The sequence below is a fragment of the Eublepharis macularius genome, chromosome 9 (assembly GCF_028583425.1).
Source record: "Eublepharis macularius isolate TG4126 chromosome 9, MPM_Emac_v1.0, whole genome shotgun sequence".
Classification (NCBI taxonomy): domain Eukaryota; kingdom Metazoa; phylum Chordata; class Lepidosauria; order Squamata; family Eublepharidae; genus Eublepharis; species Eublepharis macularius.
In genome coordinates, this window is record NC_072798.1 from 51275658 (window position 1) to 51295592 (window position 19935).

Here is a 19935-nt window from a genome sequence, read left to right on the forward strand (position 1 = left end):
TGTGGGAAAAGGCAACCCAAATTATTGAATTAGTGTCTGTATAAAAATATTTTTGAGACTTTTTAGTTTAGAAAAAAATATGAGGAAACATGATACAGGTTTACAAAATTAGGCACAGTATGGAGAAAGTGGATAGAGACAATTTTGCTTCCATATCCCATCATGCTAAAAATCACAATCATCCACTAAAACTGATTGGCAGTAGATTCATGATGGGAGGAAAGGCAGTGCAGTGTAGCCCAGTCCTGTCAGATCTTGGAAGCTAAACAGGATCAGTTCTTGACACCAAGGAAGACTCTGTAGAGGAAGACAATGGCAAACCCCCTCTGCTTCTCACTTGTCTTGAAAGCCCCTTGCTGGGGTTGCCAAAAGTCAGTTGTGACTTGATGGCATTTTACACACACACACACAGAGTCATAATAGAGAAAACACTTCTGCATAAACAGCATAGTCGACTTACGAACTTCACTGATTGTCTCTGCTTTTTCAAGGGGTTAGATAAATTCATGGAGGACTGGCCTGTCAGTAGATACTTACTATGTTGCCCAGTTCCTGATGAGCAAACAAGTTAGGACAGTTACCTTCATATCCTCTTGTGGGATTTTTGGAAGCTAATGGCAGGCAGCTTTTGGAAATTCAGTGCAGGACTTCTCTTAGTGTTCCGTTGTACTGGGTCTTTAGTCTGAGTTGCACTGAAAAAACAAACAATAAAATTATTTTGAAGCAACAAATAAGAACTGAAATAAGAATACATTAGCCAATAATAAGATAGCATTTTCCAGTCTGCTCCCTTAATTCACTCTGGTTAGCTAGAATTGTTTTTAAAAATCACCTTCTAGTTACAGTAGCATGAAGTGTCTGTTCTGCTTGACTAAAATTTCCTTTAGAGTTGGCACACCTGCAGGGCCTAAACAAAGTTCAAACAATGTTGACTATAAATCTGACTAAAGAACAAGATTTCAACTATAAAGCAGCCTTATAAACTGTGCATTAGCATTGTCAGGCACTGTTTGCAGCGAAGCTCAAAATGTGGTTTGAACTAGATAGAACAGGTTCTTTGTGGCAGAAGTAAATGAGAAATAAAACCCATAAAAATGTCTGACACTATTCACCAAGGAATTGAAATAATGAATAACTTGTAGCAGGCTGTAATGGAACTCTTGAGCACTTACTTGTCATGTTTCCCAGTAGTTTCAGGTTGATGTTGTTTAGATTGCGTTGTCAGCTGCTTATCTGCAAAATATAATCAGAACTAGAAAGTATACCGAGTCATTCATGCTTTGCTAACCATCTGTTTCAATAGTTCAAATTATCAGCCGTCTTTGTGGAATGGCTACCTGCGTGCTTGTAAACCTGCAGGAACTATGTGAAGGTCCTGTGATATCAGTTGGTTCTTCCACGTGGGAGCTGTTGCAATCATGCAGTTCAGCCTTCTCATGTAAAGCAATGAAACAGTAAAAGAGAGAGTCACTGCTGCTCCCCATCCATCAACTCTCTGACCAGGAATGGTAGATTGTTTCAGATGCTTCAGTTATGTATCCAGGACCTGCGGAAACAATCTTACCTTTCCTGGTGGAAGTCACATCAGTGAGAGTTAGAATCACAGGTCCCAAGCATCACAAAGACCCCTGCCATACCACATTCTCCTATTTTTCTGTAGGAGAAACGATCTTCTGCTTCTCCCAGGTGCTCCTGCCATCAAGAAATTGGAGATCGTCCCAGAGGCCTCTGTGATATCAAAGGGGATTTGGGAGTCATCTCTTGCTTCTTTACGAAAGCACATGGGCCATGCATCATGGATCAATAGATGTGGGCCTTGGTAGCTGCTCACCATGCCTGTTTTTGTATAGTTTGCTTTTTATTAAAATAGAATTGTCTCACTTTTAAGTGTACATAAGAATACTGCCAAAATAACACAGAGAACACTCTCTTAATGTGCCACACTCATCTCCAAACAGATACAGGACAAACACCTGTGTAACTATGGGATAGAGATTATAATGATTTCATGATTTGTTGCTTTTCTGTTCAGTAAAACTGTTCTGTGTGCTGCTGCCAGATTGCTGATTGTAAATGTAACCTCCGTATGAGACTATTTGAGCATTCTGATCCAAAGATCGACAGCATAGCAAATGTGCTACTTACTGAGTTTTGAGTTTGTATTGCTCAATCCCTTAGGGAATTACTATTGTGTAATTCAGTCTGGTTCAGTAAACGGCCTTGGGAGTTTAATAGGGAGGAGGGATACTTCAGCATAAAATCCATAGAAGAGGAATAAAGATGAATGTTGATCAGTGTCACTTTGCAGATCGTAAAAAATATGCTTATTCAGTTGCCAGCATGTTTATCTTTCCTGAATGAGAGTAAATAAAACTGTGAATATGCAGCAACCACACAGATTTTTTTTTTTGCAAAGAAAACACTTATTTACAAACCCATCACCTTTTAAATATATTGTATGGTTGCCAAAGTGATCCCTTAACTACTAATACTTTATAACAACACTAGTTTAAAAGTTTTTATTTTTAAAAAGCCATTTTCACTAATTAAAAGTGTTCTTAATTACAGAAGAGGCACTGGGCTTGCTCAGCAGTCCTAGCTTACAAGGAATCAGCATAGCACTAACATCACTGGTGACTCTTTTCATTGGCTTTATTTTGGGAGCTCTATGCTGGAAGGTAAGAACTATAAATTGTAAATAAATTGTATTGACTGAGGGGCTACAGCTCAGTGGCAGAGCATCTTCTTGGCATGCGGGAAGGACCCAGCTTCAATCCCCTATGTCTCCAGTGAACCCATGACATGAAAGAGCTCTTCCTGAGACCATGGAGAGCTGCTTCCAGTCTGAGTAGACTGTGCCTTGTGTTACAAATTTTAAACTGGCAGTCCATATAACCAGGGCTGGATCGATTGGGGGGGGGGGGCTGGGGGGGTAGTCTGCCCCTGGCACCACTAAAGAGGGGACGCCGGGCGCAGCTGCCAGGCCCGGGAGCGTGCGGGCGGCAGGACAGGGGGTGCATGGCAAGCTGGCCGCCCCATCCTGCGGGGCAGGCAAATGGAGCAGGCGGCCTCCCAGCTACTTGCGCTGCCACCGCCGCCAGCTCTGCAGCACACCGGGACGGAAGTGACATCATCATGCAGCGCCGGGAGTGCGTGTGCACTGTGCGTGCGCATAAGTGGCCAGTCTTCGGTTGCCCTGGGTGCTGGCAACCGTAGATCCAGCCCTGCATATTGCACGCTTGAATGTCTTGCAGTCTGCATCAAACCACAAGTTTCCCATTGTGGCACCAAAAGAACTTTTACCCAAACAATCATATGTATATATCGGTTGAAATAAATCCATCAAATCCTTTAAAACAACAAAAAGATCTGAAGTATTAGTACAATTGGATTTCAAAGTCTTAAAGTAAATTGCTCTGGGATGGGTTCTTAATTCTTCAGCTTTCATCCCTGTAGTTCAACTCCTACACAGAGGTGTGGGAGTTTACCATGAGTTTGCCTAAACTGCAAGGACTCTTAGGATGGATAATTAATTTTACCTGGGGCCAAGAGAATCATTCATGAATGGAGATGATCACCCTCCAGATACTCAGTTGTTCCAAGAAAATCAATTAAGCTACACTATTCAAAGAAAACAAAATAACACTAGCACCACAGTTGGTTGTCAACTTGATGGGAACTGTTACTATCTTCAAGCCATTATTAACTGTAAGAGAAGCATCTTTTCCTCTTAATGTCTTTTGACTTTCTTACCCCAACAGAGAAATTAGCTACGGATTGGTCACCAAAACTTTTCAGGAAGAGTTCTTCATTGGAAGCCCCAGTGCGTGCATTCAGGTTTAGACATGGGCACGAATCAAAATACGAAGCAATTTTCATGACGAATTGGGCAGTTTCGTGTGTCACGAAACCACGTTTTGTGGGGCTGCAGTTTTCATGAAATTCACAATTTTTTGGCCCATTTCATTAGATTCATGAACGATTCGTAATTTCAGACAGGCTGGTGCTGATCCATTGAATCTCTAGGCAACAATGGGCCCAGACCTTTTCTTGCTATTGGAAACCCCAGTCATAGCCTGCTTAACCTTGATAGGCAGCTCTCCTAGCCAACTGGAGAGCTTCCATTCTGCCCTCTACAGCAAGGAGCAGGGGGTTAATCCCCTAGGCAACCGAGGAGGTGGGCCTTCTGTAGCCGTGGACACACCAATCTCACCCCTCCAAATCCTGTTAGGCAGGTTTGTCTGCCAACCACAGACCTCCTGTTCTGCTCTATGTCAGCGTTTGTTATATAAGGCACCTCTCTCTGCCTCGTGCTTTTCAGTCCCAGTAGACAGAGAGAGAGGGAGGACCTGTTGCTGGGATTGGAGTCTGAAAGCGAGTGGAATTGAGCTTTTGGCTGCTGCTGCTTTAAAAGAAACGGAAAGAAGCCTCTTATTTCCAGTTCTTGGCCTAGCTGTGGGAAGGTCTTCGGGTGAGAGTGCCTTTTTTCCTCCACCCCACCCCACCCCACCCTAGTCTCAGGCCTTAGCCTGACTCTGGGGCCTAGGCCTCCCCTTTTTTAATTTGCTTGTCTTTTCTTTCTCTCTCTTTTGAGAGCTCACACACTGTTTGGCACCTCTGGGTGAAGGGGCTGTTGAAATGGCACTGGTTCTGATGAATCACGAAACTAACGAATCGTTTTGTGAAACAGGTCAATTTCATTAAAATTTGTGGTTTGCAATTTGTGAAACATGACGAAACACGTTTTGGCTTTTTTCCGTTTTGTGCCAATGTCTATTCAGGTTGCCAAACAACACAAACGTGTAAAAAAAATGTACTTTTAGTATTCTTTAAATTTACTCCAGTGTTTAAGTAAGTCCGTTTTATGCACAGCGGGAGGGATATAGGCATTAATCCCTATAGATGTGTGCTTCGGGTCCGGATCCGGATTTTTAACCTGGATCAGGCCTGATTTGGGATATTTTGGCACCATCAAATCAGCCTCAGCATTACTGAAGCAATTGAGGAATGCCAAAGCAAAGCTTACTGAAGTGCTTCAGAACACTTCATTAAGCTTCCCTATGATGACCAACCTTCACACCAGAGAATCACTAAGAAAAATTTAGGAGCATCTTCTTTGGGGAACCATAACATGCCCCCCCCCCAAATTCCAATCTCCCTGAAACTTGGGGGGGGGGGGGCTTGAGAGAACAGGTAGGAATAGATCCCCTGCAAATTTGGTGCATTTTGCTTGCAAAATGCCACCCCCGCCACCTAGAACCCCTCCCCTCCAATTTTCCACATAGGGAATAATGGAGATTGGCGGTGGATAGGGGCACCTTCATTGGGGGGCCATAACATGGCTCCCCTGAAGTCCAATCTCCCTGAAACTGGGGGGGGGGGGTCATGAGAGGAGGGTTAGGTGAAGGTCCCCTGCAAATGTGGGATTATCTGGGAAGAAAAGCCCCCCCCCCCCCCGGGGCCCAGATAGCTGGAAATGTCTTGCCGCTTCGGAATTTGGGTTTTCCTGAATCTTTTTGGGGTGCATCTTTTTTGGGATTTGGGTTTTCGCAAATCTTTTTGGGGTACACAGTCCTATTATTCACTATAAATGGGAGATGTTGAAAATTCAAATGAAAGGCCATTGCATGGGGGGATAAGTAGGTAATACTCTAATTTCTGCAGCTACTTTTGTTGAGATAAGACAAGCTATGCTAACCAAGGAACATCCCCTCTTCTTGTTCTTTATGGCCTCAAGAGAATTAGTCCACAAAAATTAAATAACCAGAATATATTTTTTCCCATTGACCAAGTCCCCTGTACTAAGATTATATCATAGCTCTTCAGGAGTTTCCCTGTTCCCTTTATACTCATGTTATTTGTCCATCTGCCCATATTCCAGGAGAGAAAGTGCATTCTCTCTCTATCTAGTCACTCATTCTCACCTTTAGAGGTGGCAAGATTCCCCTTTTCTATCTCCAGCTGGGGCTCAGTAGGAAAGGCCATTTGACCAGAAGGGCTCAAAGTGCTGGAAACTTTGTATGAAGTGAATTTTTATGGACTAATTAACAACTATCCCTTAGCATATAAATGGTCCTTTTTATTGTCCTGAGTTTTCTGCAGCCTAGTATTTTGCAATCTGGAAAGCATGTAACTTTGCTCAGAAATGGGAAGTAGGCCAAAAGATGCCAACAGATTGCTTTCAATATCCTCAGGGTGAGCCAGCACATATTCCTTAGCAGGAGAGCTAGCCAGCAGAGCAGTCTTGTTTGCCTCAGGGGAAGGGGAGGTCAAATCAATCAGCATCTCCTGATTCTCTGATGAGTGGGCGGTAAAACTAGATGTCTTATTTTGAGGAGTAATCTTAGTCACAGTTTGCTGTATCTTTAGCGCCCCCCCCCCCCCGCCATTCCCTATCTAAATTGCTTTCTTAGAGGTGACATTGTAAGAAGTGGGGTCCTAGCTGTTTGAACAAAAGATTGGACCGGGGAAATCCTGTATGTTTTTACTAAATCCCACCTTAAAAAAAACTAATGGAGAAATTCTAGAGAGAAAAAATTCTAGCTTGACCCTATCGCCTCTCAGGAACACTGGAATCCTTGAAACATATCTCAAATCAATTGATGAAAAATGGTGATGCAGAAGAAAAACAAGATGTTCTTTTGCCATTTGCTTTGTTAACCATTTGATCATACATCCCTTGTATGGAATAATGTTTAGAACAACTGTGTTGTGTTCCAAATCTAAGGGAGGCCATCTCTGATAAAACTTTGTTGTCTTGCTGGTGTCCTTAATATTCTTTGCGCCCCCTGTAACTTCATTCATGATATCAGCTGTATTTCTTTTACCTTACCTTGCTCTCATGTCTACTCACACACACACACACACACGCCACTTGCAAATTGGCCAGGAGCATCTTTTATTGATCTGTTAGAAAGTTAATCTTTCAAAAAAAAATTTGCAGAGTCTCTACAATCATGTCTGAGATGTAAAAATTGCCACCTGCTCCTTAGATCTCTTCCGACTGGTGACATTCTGCTTTAAAGATCCAGAGGAGTTAGTCTGTAGTAGCAATTTGTCAAATACTTTCAGGTCAGTAGGGAAGTTTGTGGAAGGGATAAGTATAGAATCCTCAAAACTAGGTAATACCAGCACATTATTTATTAAAGGGGCAACCCTATTGATGATTACTCTTGGTGAAAACTACTGAAAATATTCCTGTATCTTACTTTGCTTTGCAGCTGACAGTTCCCCCTCATAAAGAATAGACCTTTTTTCCCCATTACTATTAATCTATTATCTGGGACTAACCTATAAATATATAGCCTATATTAAACTAATAAGATATCTGAGATTGAAACCCACTAAAATAATCCTTAATAAGTGATAGAGAATAAGATATATACTGATAAAATGCAATAAGAAAATGCTGATAAAATGTAATGTAAGACAATAAAATACTGATCAAAATGCTAAAACAGCTGTAAATTAGCTTTAAAATAGCTATAAAATTAAAACTAAAATTAACATTCAAGTTACAGCTCTTAACATGCTGATAAAAGTGGCTGTAGTGAATCTAAACAGATGAAATAGCTAAGATGGAACTGAAAATAGAACTAGAGTAGAACTAGGAATATTAATGTGTTTGCACCAGAGAAACACAAACCCAGAACACAACTAAAAGGCAGCTAATTTAAATAAAATAAAATATTAAAAGGAATGAAAACTAGAAAGAGGTTGAGAGGAAAGGAAGCAAGCAAGCAAGCAAGAAAGCTCTCTCCCTCCCTCTTCAATGACCAATGCCTGAACAACAGATTAATTAGGCTCCACATTTTCCAAGCAGGAGAGGAGATCATTCCAGCTGAACCGGCGTCAGCCACTTCAAAAGAAAAACAACTTTTCTCCTAGGCTGCAACAAACTACACCACACTACAGAGTGAAGGGGGAAAAAAGAAAAACAATCTAGTATAAACTAAACAGATTTGCTTGGAGCAGAGCTCAGCATCTACATCTGTTATCTTTCACTGGAACTGGAAATCTCTGTCGATTCATAATGCGTCATTACAAATTTGATATGCTGGCATTTCAGTGACCGTATGGAGTCATTGCTGCTGATAAAAATATTTAATATTTTTATCAGGGGTCATTTCACGATCATAAAATCATTAGATTCAATACTAGCAACATAGTATTTTAGCTCCATTTAATGAAAAGTGGTTACATATGAAGAGGTCGCCTTCTATTGAATCAGAGCATTGGTCATCGCAGCTCAGTTGTCTACTCTGACTGGTAGCGGTTGTCCAGGGACTCAGGCAAAGGTAGGTCTTTCTCAGCCCTGCCACCCTAGAGATGCACTTGGAACCATCGACATGCTGATCATGTGTGCTACTACTTTGTGGTTTCTTCCTCCCCAAATGTCAGTGATAGCTGTGCCTGTGTTTTGGCTCATGCAAGTATCAGACTCCCATAAGGTCTGAAGGACTTTCTTCTCCCATACTTTCCTGCCCAGGAGTTAAGCCCACAGGGAGAGGCCTTTTTGGTGGGCAGACCCATGATTGTGGAACAATCACCCCAGGAAGGCATGCTTGGCCCCCTCAACTTTCTATCTTCAGGAAGCCGATTAAGACTATTTTATTTAGGAGGACTTTTGCTTAACCACTTTTAATGTATTTTAACTTTGTTTTTTATCTAGGTTTTTAATGGTTGTTTTTAATATTTATGTTTGTATTTTATATTGTAAGTTGCCTTGAGCTCCTCTTTGGTAGAAAGACAGCTAATAAATATTTAAAATAAATAAAATAACAATGAAGGCCATTTTATCAATTGAGACAGCGCATTGGTCCATGTCACCATCTGTTCTAACTGTAACAGCTTACCAAGGCAGGGATCTTATCTGTTAGTTATCTGAGATCCATTAACAGTAGATACCACACATATGAAGTATGTCTTGTGTTCATAAATTACAACTCCTCCCTGAACTATAGCATTGTACTACCATGTTCCTCTGGAAAAAAATCAAGGAAAATCTATCATCCATCACAGTGCAGAAGAGGAGGAGCAAATGCCCTTCAAGGAACAAAATGCGGGCATAAGCAAAAAAAAAAAAAAGCCAAGAAGTATCAGAGTGTTACTGCTGAGGGAGGAAAGATGCAGCACTTGAAGCAAATTTTGGGGGTTACAAAATATTGTGGGATGAAATGTGGGAAACTGTGATCTTTCTTGCAACAAGTTCTGCCAGAAAAGATATCAAGACTCTGCAGTAAAGAAGCAGTAGTAAAATATGCTATGCATGTAAAAGATACTGAGGAAGCTCCATTTTTAACTGGAGGATCCGCATATACATAAGATAGTCTTATTTTTAGTGAGACATGTACTGCATAATTATGTTTCCTTAATAGTATAACATTTATTGTTTCTAAAACACCTTAAAAGCTGGGCTCTGTCCAGTGATTATATTCAAAACAGCATACTTCCCTTACAATATAAAAATTAGAGCCCATATTATTATTCAGAGGAAAACTAACAACAGTATTTTGCTTATTTATATTGTAGCTTGCTTTATTTTAGAACTAGCTTGATACCCATGCTTCACTATGGTATTTAACTACTTTAAATCCAGTTACCGCCTTTCTTCAACTGTCTGCAGTTTCCTTGACCTGATTTTTACCTCAGAACACAGAGTTCCACAGCTGACCAATCCGGGGGGGGGGGGGGCAGGGGGCAAACAGGCAGGAGCCTACCAGCCACACAGGAAAGTTAGACCCCACAGGGAGATTGGCAACCTGAGTGAACTTTTAGGGGAAGACTGGGAGGTGCATTTTACTCCAGGACACATTCAGTGACTCCCAATAGCAACTGTATACTATTTAAAATGTCGAGGGTGAGGATCAATCAGGCCGCATATGCAAATGCCCTTGAAAGGCTGGCCCATTCAGGGAAGAGTAGCAGAGCTGGAAATGGGTGGGGACGCAAGCAGGCAGCAGCCTGCCAGCCACACAGGGAAGCTGTATCCCTATGGGAAAACACATTTTACCCCTTTTTACCCCCTTAGGGAACAAATTTCTTAAAATCCCTTCTTAGTGAGTCTTTACATCAGGAAAGGAATGTTCTCCCCAAGTTTCAGGTTTCTAGGTCCAGGGGTTTGGGCTGGGCATTGATGAGTCTGTCTTTATAGAGAGAGAGAGATTGTAAAGTGTCTAATGCATTTTTTCCATAGAAAGCAACCTGCAGACACATACTGGAGAATGACCGGAGTGCACAGTCTGATGTCTGCCATGAGGATAACGAAATAAGGTATTTTCAGTTTTTTACAGTTTACCTGGAAAATTTAAACAAATGCACCTTCTAGCATGTTCTTAAGATCAAAATACTTTGAATGTTATCACAGTTCTTGTTGTGAAAAGTGTCCAATGAAAAACTTAGAGACATATGCCATACAGTATTTATGGCAGTATTCTACAATATTTATGAAAATCTGTGCTTTTTATTTTAATTACTTTTTATTGTAATATGAAGCAAATGACAGTTGAGGAAGAGTTTGATACACTCTGATTATTTCCATGTAGCAGACCTGATCTGCTACTGTATTTAAGCCTATTTCATTGTATTGATCTGCTGCTGTACTTTAGCCTGACCATGCTCAGACAGGTTACGTAAGCCAGTGTGCATGAACCCAACACTGCCAGGCTTGTACACCTCACTGTGCCACCCGTTTCCAACTCACATGGAAAATCTCACATGGAGTTAGAAACAAACTCCAGTTACCTGTGATGTATGAGTGCAAGCACATGTTTTAACCGGGATTATTCATTTGTTTGTTTATGTATTTAATTTATAGTCTGCCTTTCTCACTGAGACTCAAGGTGGATTACACAATGTAAATCAATATCAACAGCTGGGACATTCAGTAAATAATACAATAGGGAATGAACAGCAGAAATGTGAAGAATAAACATAAATCCTAATACAGAGCTGAAAGCAATGCTGAAACAAAACAAAACATGATATATTAAACAACATGGTGACTTCCCAGTAGGAGCATACATACAGAAACATAAAATATACAGTCCCTATCCCTTTTCTAAACCATCTCTCTGAGCCATTTCCCAAATGCACATAAAGATACTCTAAATAAAGGCTTAATCCAAGTTAGAATCACAGTTTATTAGAGAAAACTGATTTGACTTAAGCTGTGTTCCTGAATTCATTTGTTATGGTAAGTTAGTTTGTAACCAAGAGTCTTTATGTGAGAAGGAGCCAAAGAACCAAGCAACAAGCCAGGTTTCTACATATGTCAACTGAAAGTGACCTTTGAATGCAACCTAAGGTCCTTTTTGAATGGGTTCTTTAAACCCACTTTGGCTTCTGAAGGCAAATGTATTTTGCTTAAGGTTTCATATGCCTTAAGGATAAAATGTTCTCCTTTTGCACTTAATGAACCTTTAATCTTGGGTTTCCAGCGCTTGTTTTGTTCTTTTATTTTTACGTGTGTGCAACCTCTAAAAATATTTGTCGCAGCAGGGAAAACAAACATACAGATTTCATAACTCATCTGTATATTTACCCAGGTAGGGCAGATGGCAGCTCCCAGGGACCATTTGGGGTTAGGAAAATTGCAAGGAAGGAAAGATTGAAAGAAGTCTCCGGGCATTCAGTGTCTGATTTGGGCTTCCTGTAGTTGCTATTTATATGCTGGGGATAAGCTAGGGTTGCTATGTATCTGCTGGGGTAGAGAATCTTCCACTCTCAGTGGGCCTTGCATGTCTTCACTTCAGCACCAGACAAGAGAAAGGAAAAAATCACCATCCGCAAAAGTGATGTCATGCCTCTCTAGGAATCACCAAAAACCTTTTATTAGAGTTTTACCTCAGAGTTTCCTGTGATTCTTAGAGAGGCATGACATGACTTCTAGGTTTTCCCAGAAGAGATGTCCCACTTTTGCTGATGGACACCCTTCCCATGTCCTCTCTCCCCACTCCAGTCTCCTGCTGGTTGCCAGGCTGGTTGCCAGGCTGGGCCTGGCCTGGGCCTGGGCCTGGGCCTGGGCCTGGCTGGGCCTGGCAACCCTAAGATAAGCTTACTGATCTTTGAGTGTCTAATTTGGCCTGTATTCTGCCACAAAGTACAGTGAAACAGTAATTTTATAATGCTATAAAATACTAAAACCCCTCTAAGCTTTCTCTACAAATCAATCTTCTTCTTCTGCTGCTACAAAGTTTTTCATCATGTTAAAACTGATTATTTTTTCCCTAACATGGTTGTTAAAAAATATGCTTGTTTGCCTTCCAGTATGCTGCAACAGAAAGAAAAGTCATTTCTACAAGTGTAGCTGTTGTTTTTATTATACACTGTTACTGTTTCATGTCTAGGTAAGTTCTGCAAAAAAAAAAAAATCCTTGACTTTCCATTCAAGTTTTCCAAAGACAAGTATTTTGAAATGTAGAGTTACTATTTTTTAGCTAATTTTCAGTGTAACAGCATCTGTAGATACTTAAATCCAAGATTGGGAAATAGAGAGGCAAAAGAAATCTTTTTACAAACCTCAGAAAAGACCAGGTTTACAGAAAAAGTTAGAAACAAATACATTGCAGGGGGGAGGGTTAATCCCCCTAAAATGATAAAAGGGAACACCTGTATTTTTAAGAAAAGGGGAGACTCATTGTGGCCAGGCCTGGCAGCAACCACTGGGTGATTTACTACCCCACAACTTGCATGTCTCACCCGGACCCAGCTGCAGCAATAGCTGCAGACCCAACAGCAGTCACCCCACAAAAGCCAGTATGGTGTAGTGGTTAGGGTTTCAGAATAGGATATAAGAGATCCAGATTCAAATCACTATTCTGAAATGGAAGCTCACTGGGTAACTTTGGGCCAGTCACATATATCAAACCCCTATATGCCAGGGCAACATCAATACGGCCATTTCATTAATAGAACCATAGTCTATAAAAGCAGACCCTTCTTGCTTCCCATTTAGAGAGACATTCAAATTAAAATCTTGGTGCTGTTTGGAAGGTATGGCTTGATCTTTTTTTAGACTCTGGACTTCAATCCAGTTCTGGAATAGCAATTGCCTTTTATAGATACATCTTACCACTGGCCCAGCTATATTACACAAGGAGGCACCTTTGGGAATCTGTACATCCTATGGGCCTTTTGAAGGTTTGCCATTCTGGATCAATAGTAAAGCCTTGCATTGTTGTTCCAGATTGTAAAAGAACAGGCTGTGCCAAATTGTTATGAGATTTCTTTCTTTCTAATATTTATCATCTGGAGTTAGGAAAACTAACATTCGATGCCCATGGCAATATTAGAGAAGATTATAAAGTTTTTTATACAAGAAATGCAGAAACTTAAAAAGCAATCAACCTGTCACTGACTGGGCTTTCTGGTGGTTAAGACCTTTGATGAGATGAGGCTGAGCTGGCTGATGTGTTTCAGATGTGAGCTGAAATATTTTGGATTCAACCAGATTTTCTGCAGGTGATAAAGGGAGGAAGGGTTGTTTTGGCTACTAAAAAGGCTATGCTGAGGATCATGGGACCTGTATAGACAAAAGCCTTATGGGATGAGTACTGCAGTAAGTAGGGGAGTTAGGTGAGACTGAGAGAAAAAGTTGGTTGGATCCAGTTGATTGTTTACAATCTCAAAAGCTTAAAAACAGGGTCTTGTACATAAAATGAGATGCACAGTGTCAGGCCTTGGTTACGCACACATACATTGCTCAGTCAACAGATCATGTAAGTCTCACTCTCGTGCACAACACACATCTCACACAGTCATATCTCCATTCATTCCTCCCCCTTCATAAATACCATGCCGTCAGTCATTCACAAATTTATCCTCTCTATCTTCATCTGTCTTCTTTCCTGTTGCAATGGCTTTACCACTCTGCATGTGGACTCCAGCATTACCTGAGAAATGTAAAACAATATAAGTGAAACTTAATTTTTTTTTCCACAAGAAAGAATTACATTTTTAAAATTTATTTTGAGGACCTTTTACTAATTTGTGAAACAGAATATTTAAAGAAAATATATGCTACTGAGGGTTTCTCACTGTCTCTCTCTCTCTTTTTTCTCTTTTTCTACCAGGCAGCTAACAGTTCCATGTTTGCTTCATAAATGAAGCAGCTTTAAGCATATTTGTATTCCCTTCTGGAGTGACAGACTGAGTCTGCACCTTTTGTTGTTGCCCGTGACTCCATATTGAGAATATAGAGCTGTGGACAAAGAGTGTGCTACTGTGAATCCAACATTGAAGTAAACATCATCAAATGAGAGTGCACCAAGATATATGCAGACAAGTATGGTTGCTTTGCATCTTGGAATTTGCAATCGATTTTGACAATGCAGTAAATACATGAACAAACAAATCTGGATTTATATGATCCAACATCGGAAGTCCAAAGGAACTTTGCATTTTGTAGAAGAAATACTGACATGGATGAGAATAATACAATCTTCAGTACTGTACATAAGAATCTCAGATAAAGTTATGCAATGGACGAATGTGCTAGATTTCTTATATCTGGAGAACTAAGTCATGTTAAAGGAAGTCCACATAAGATTGCTTATTTCTTGAGTAATAGTTGAAATTGCATTTCGTTTCATAGAAAGTGAACATATACTTTGGCAAAGCTATTAGCAGCCATTCAGGAGACGTAATAAACATTGAATCACTGGAACAATTGCAGACGCGGGGCTATTGCAATAAGATGGAACATTGACTGCTGGGATACACGGAGACTCCCTTTAAAGTTCCAGTGAGAGAATGGAAAGAGAATGACAGTCAGAATCTGGGAGTGAAAATTACTATGAAGCCTATTAAAAATGCTTATGAACATGCCACTCTCTTCTTGACATTTACAAAAATCAGGTCATCTTGACGATACCAAGGTTTCGTTTAGCTTTTACTGTATAACATATAATATGTGCAAATAAATTTTAAGAGTAATACACATTTCATCACTTAGCATTCTCCATTATTTATGATTAGTTCAGCTCAAATAAAAATGAAAAGCTTTCTTCGGAATAGTTGTCAGTGTCTTGATATTATTTGTAATAAAGGCGTGGAAAGCAGAATGAAGGCTGGAAACATGTTAAATAGTTATATACAAATTTTAAGGGAATACTAAACATTATCAACTTTGTAGAGTATACTTAAGTTATTTTTTTCCTATGCACAAGGCTGTGTTCTGTGAAATAGTTGTATCACCTCATATTCCAAATTACTAATACAATAAGCTTAAACTATTATAAATTTAATTGTTAAAATGCTTATTTGCAGTCCATTCACAAATATATACTTAAGAAATGCTTTATTTAAACATAAAGACTTTCACAGATTTATTTATTTTCGTATCTGTCACAAACTATTAGAAATAATATATGCAAGCCTATAGAAAATATTTACAGTTGATCAAATAACACAGATATATCATTCCTAAAACCCTGTCTTTGGGGTAGTTTTGGACCCTATTAGGGCATAAAGAATACTGCCAAATACTGAGAGGAACTGTCTGAGTACTGTCAATGGAGATGCATGGAGAAGGACTGCATTTTAGTGGTAGAGCACAAGTTTTGCGTCCAAAAGATCACAGGTTTAATCCCTGTTATTTCCTGCTGAAACGTCTCTAGCAGATACCGAAAAGAGCTTGCTTTGAGAGTCTGGAAAGCCACTACAAGTCAAGAGTCAATGATGCTGAGTTAGAGGTACCAGTGGTCTGACTTGATGTGCATTTTAGATGCACACTCAAATCCATGTTATGATGCTAATTACTGGATTTGCTAGAGAGGGCTTTTCAATGCAAATACGGATATACATCCATATCTGAGTCCACTGGTTGTTGCTTATCTAGTTGCTCACAACTGCAGATAAATTAAAATCTACAGCTGTGAATTCCAACTGACCTTTTTAGAGTCGCTATTATGAAATCTGCAAATCTAAGTACACAGAAAGATTTGCTTGAATTGTGTTCTATTACAGGTCCTGACAAGGCAGAAACCAGACCCTTGGTCAATAGTAACATGCCCCAATAATTAACTAAACACTTTATAAACATGCACAACATTTCACATTCCAGCAAGTGTTCTAAAAGAAGATTATGTCTGCAATACCTGAAACCTGCTTTTTCTAACTTTCAGTAGGGAACAAAGAACCTATTTGTGTTTCATCAATATCATTCTGAAGGTAATATTGCAAACCTGTTGGAAATCATAGTACATATTGTACAAAGCTTAGTTATACAGAAAGGTTTATAACAATGGCACATTCTTTCTACCCTTACAACAGAACAAGACAAATTTAAGGTCAAGAGGCATTCACGGAGCCAACTAAAAATTCCAAGTATAATCCTAGTGGCATTACCATGCTTGCATAACTATCATTGTTCACATTTTGAATTTAAATAACCCCCATTAGTGCAAGTGGAATAGCATTCCATCAAAATTGAAGCTGAATAATTATTTTGACAGTTTGTACATTTTCTTAGCTTTTTCTGCTTGAAAGGTTTGGTTGAGTAGTTTGGGCCATCTCGGCTAAATGTCATGATGATGAAATATCTGGAGAGTGTTGCACTGCATAGGATTGCCATTTGGTAACCTAATTTTGATTGTTTTAATGCATTTATTTGGCAATGTGTTATGGTTATATTCACACTCACTTCCCTCTGTCTTTGTTTCTCTTTGCTCTCTCTCTCCTTTACAGTTTAGTGTGATAGGGCAAGAACTTGAATTCTGGAGTTGCCAGAATATTATTTTATTAGGTCATGATTCCATCTCAAAGGCAAAATTGGTATCTTTATTCCAGAGGCGGACTTAGTCCTATCGCAGCAGCAATCTGTGGAAAACCAACAAGGAAAATATATCAATTTGGTTATGTTACCAGATTTGCAGTTTTTCATGGCAAGCTTGGCAGAGTTGGTCACCTTTCCCAGGTTTAAGTTTCTGCTTTACTTCAACAATTCTTGAACATTTTTAAAGGAACTATTCACACTTGGGTAGAGAAAGGGCAAACACTCTTCATAAAGAATAAGCATGCTGACAAGAAAACATACCAGAGAGAGATCTAGTTTGGTGTAGTGGTTAAGAGAACTCTTAATCTGGAGAACAGGGTTTGATTTCCCACTCTTCTGCTTGAAGCCAGCTGGGTGAACTTGGGTCAGTCACAGCTCTTTGGAGCTCGCTGAACCCCACAGAGGGCGATTGTTGTGGGGATAATAATAACACACTTTGTAAACTGCTCTGAGTGGGCATTAACGCTGTCCTGAAGGGCGGTATATAAATCTAATGTTATTAACAGTTGTGACCCATTCAGAATTAGGATTGTGTTTTTCAAAGCATGGCATGATTTCTTCAGAAGAAATGTTTTAAAACCTCTTTGAGTAAGGTATACAACACTTTGTGGAATGAGGGGTTATATATTCCCCTGTATATCAGGTGAATTCACTCAAATTTTGTGAGTTGTTTGATTTTGTGAGGACAGGAACTACTGTTGGAGAGAAGATTTCAATATGCCTTTTTACAATGGTGTTTACTTGAATAACTTGCAGTGCAGTCTAATGCAGAATTATTCTAGTCTGAGCTCATTGAAATCAGGGTTTAAACAGGAATAAATCTACATAAGATTGTTCTGCTAATGGTACTTACTTTACTGAAGGTCTGTTTTAGACATAAAATGAATGTCCCATCCTGTAAACTATGTGTATATTCCTTTCTCTCTTAAATATGTTGAGACTCTCCAGACTATGTTTCTCCTGAATGTTTAATCAAAAAACGACTTTTCTATTATTTCAGCCATTTGGAATGAGAATTACATGATAGTTCTCCTGCATAACTAGGAATTGCATTCACCTATATTCCAGAAGAAACTGTGTTAAATACATTTAAGTTTTTGGAACTCAGCAGTTTCAGACTTCTCCTTGGAAAGAGGGCAGTTGCTGATTGTATCATGGTTAAAAGCATGTATATATTGATGTAAACATCAACACAAACTTGTGAACTTGTAACCTAACTGAAGATTAATCAACCACGTTTATAAAATGTAATGTGTATGTATATATGTGTCCTCTTAAAAATAGATGTATACTCTTGTCCTTTTTTATATTGGTTGAATCTGGAAGTACATTATATACATATACTTTATTGTTCTAAATAAAGAATTTTATGCACTGTTGGTTAGAGTTCACTTGTTCATAAGAAGATTGGAGCAGCCTTATTGCTCAGTAATCTTTCAAGCCCAGAACTACCTTTTTCTGCAGTGGTACACACTGGAAATATGTAGCCACTAGCAAAATATTGTAGCTCATACTGCTTTTCTAACATCATAACAACAACAACATTTATATACCGCCCTTCTAGACAGATTAGTGCCTCATCCAGAGTAGTGAATAAGTTAGTGTTATTATTATCCCCACAATACAGCTGGAGAGCTGGGGCTGAGAGGATTGGCCTGCCCAAGGCCACTTACTAAGCTCATGGCAGTAGTGAGATTTGAACTAGCACAGTGCTGATTTGCAGCTAAACCACTTAACCACTGTGCTACAGCAGCTCGTCTTTGATTACAAGAACTGGTATACACTTGAAGGGCTTCTCATAACTTATTAGACAGATGTCAAACACTAGGAATAATAAAAATTGTTACAAGATTCAATCATATTAGCACCAATGTATTTTCATATTTTTATATTATAATACTTGCACTTGTTGCACAAGATAATTGAGCCATCATTATCTGGTGATAAGTCAGCTATTATTCATACTGCAGTGCACTCTGCAAGAGATGCACTGGATGGCTATAGAGATTTCCAGGTATAAAATGAGCTTATAATTTTGTGCTTGTAAGAAGTCATTGTGTTAATCCTACAACTGTGGACACTTGGCCTTAGCATCTTTTAAGACAACCCCCTGTTGTTTTAAAAGCCCGGGCAATCTTTTAATGCTTCAGAATTGTCTATTAAGTGCAATTCTTTTTACTGTATTGAGCCTTCAAGAATGGGAACAGAGAGAAATAAATCAATTTTCTGTGAAGGTAAACAGTCATGGGGTAGACAACTATGCATCCAGCTGCAACCTCCCTAGAGATACGGTGCACTGATATACTAGCCTAATAATAACACGATAAACACCCCATGAAGTTGGTGAGAGAGCTTCAAGAAGCAGTGAGTGACCCAAGGTCACCCAGCTGGCTTCAAGTGGAGGAGTGGGGAATCAAACCCAGTTTTCCACATTAGAGTCCTGCCGGAAAGACCCATTATTTGCCTGGTGACAAGCAAAGACAGCCAAATAAATTGGGTACAAAGCAAGCAATCTATTCTATGCTCGTACTGCTTCTTGCCAAGAGAGAATATTCCACAAGTAATAAGTTCTTTCATCTGCTCAGCCGCACCCACTGCTCTTGTTATATTACTATGGTTACTAAGTGCCCCCCACTGGTGGGCAATCTCCCGAGGATCCCTGCCTTCTGCTGATCACAGACCAGGGAAATGGCCGCACACACATTCCACATGTCAGCCGATGACATCACTTCCAGTGTTACTGGAAGCAACAGTATCACACCAAGGCCAGAATTGATCCCAAACATAGCAAAATGCTATGACATCCCTTCCGGTTGCACCAGAATTTGCATCATTGGGTTGCCCGTGGGAGTGTGCATGTGCACTCATTCATGCATGTGGGGAGGGGACTGGTGAGTGCTACATCTCCCCACCTCCTGCCAGTTGCCCTATTTATTGCTGTATTGTGATGTTAAATTTTTTAAACTTTTTATTTTATAATAATAATAATATTCGATTTAGGACAACTTAATGTCCACTCAGAGCAGTTTACAAAGTATGTTATTATTTTCCTGTGAGGTGGGTGGGGCTGAGAGAGCTCCGATAAACTGTGACTGACCTAAGGTCACTTTGGATCCTGATTTATTGAAAAATATTTGAATAAAATAAAATTTGCTACACAA

General features: G+C 39.7%; 1 protein-coding gene across 4 annotated transcripts in view; it reads left to right on the forward strand.

Moving 5' to 3' along the window:
* Positions 1-18153, forward strand: part of KITLG (KIT ligand) — an 88378-nt gene extending 70225 nt beyond the window's left edge. For 3 of the 4 annotated variants that reach the window (XM_054988253.1, XM_054988256.1, XM_054988255.1), the window contains 4 exons: positions 2569-2678; positions 10196-10272; positions 12268-12347; positions 14073-18153. In XM_054988253.1, coding sequence (XP_054844228.1) covers positions 2569-2678; positions 10196-10272; positions 12268-12307 — 227 coding nt within the window. In that variant the 3' untranslated portion in view covers positions 12308-12347; positions 14073-18153. The remainder of the gene's footprint in view (positions 1-2568; positions 2679-10195; positions 10273-12267; positions 12348-14072) is intronic. The other variant, XM_054988254.1, reaches the window with a different exon arrangement.
* The last annotated feature ends 1782 nt before the right edge of the window (positions 18154-19935 follow it).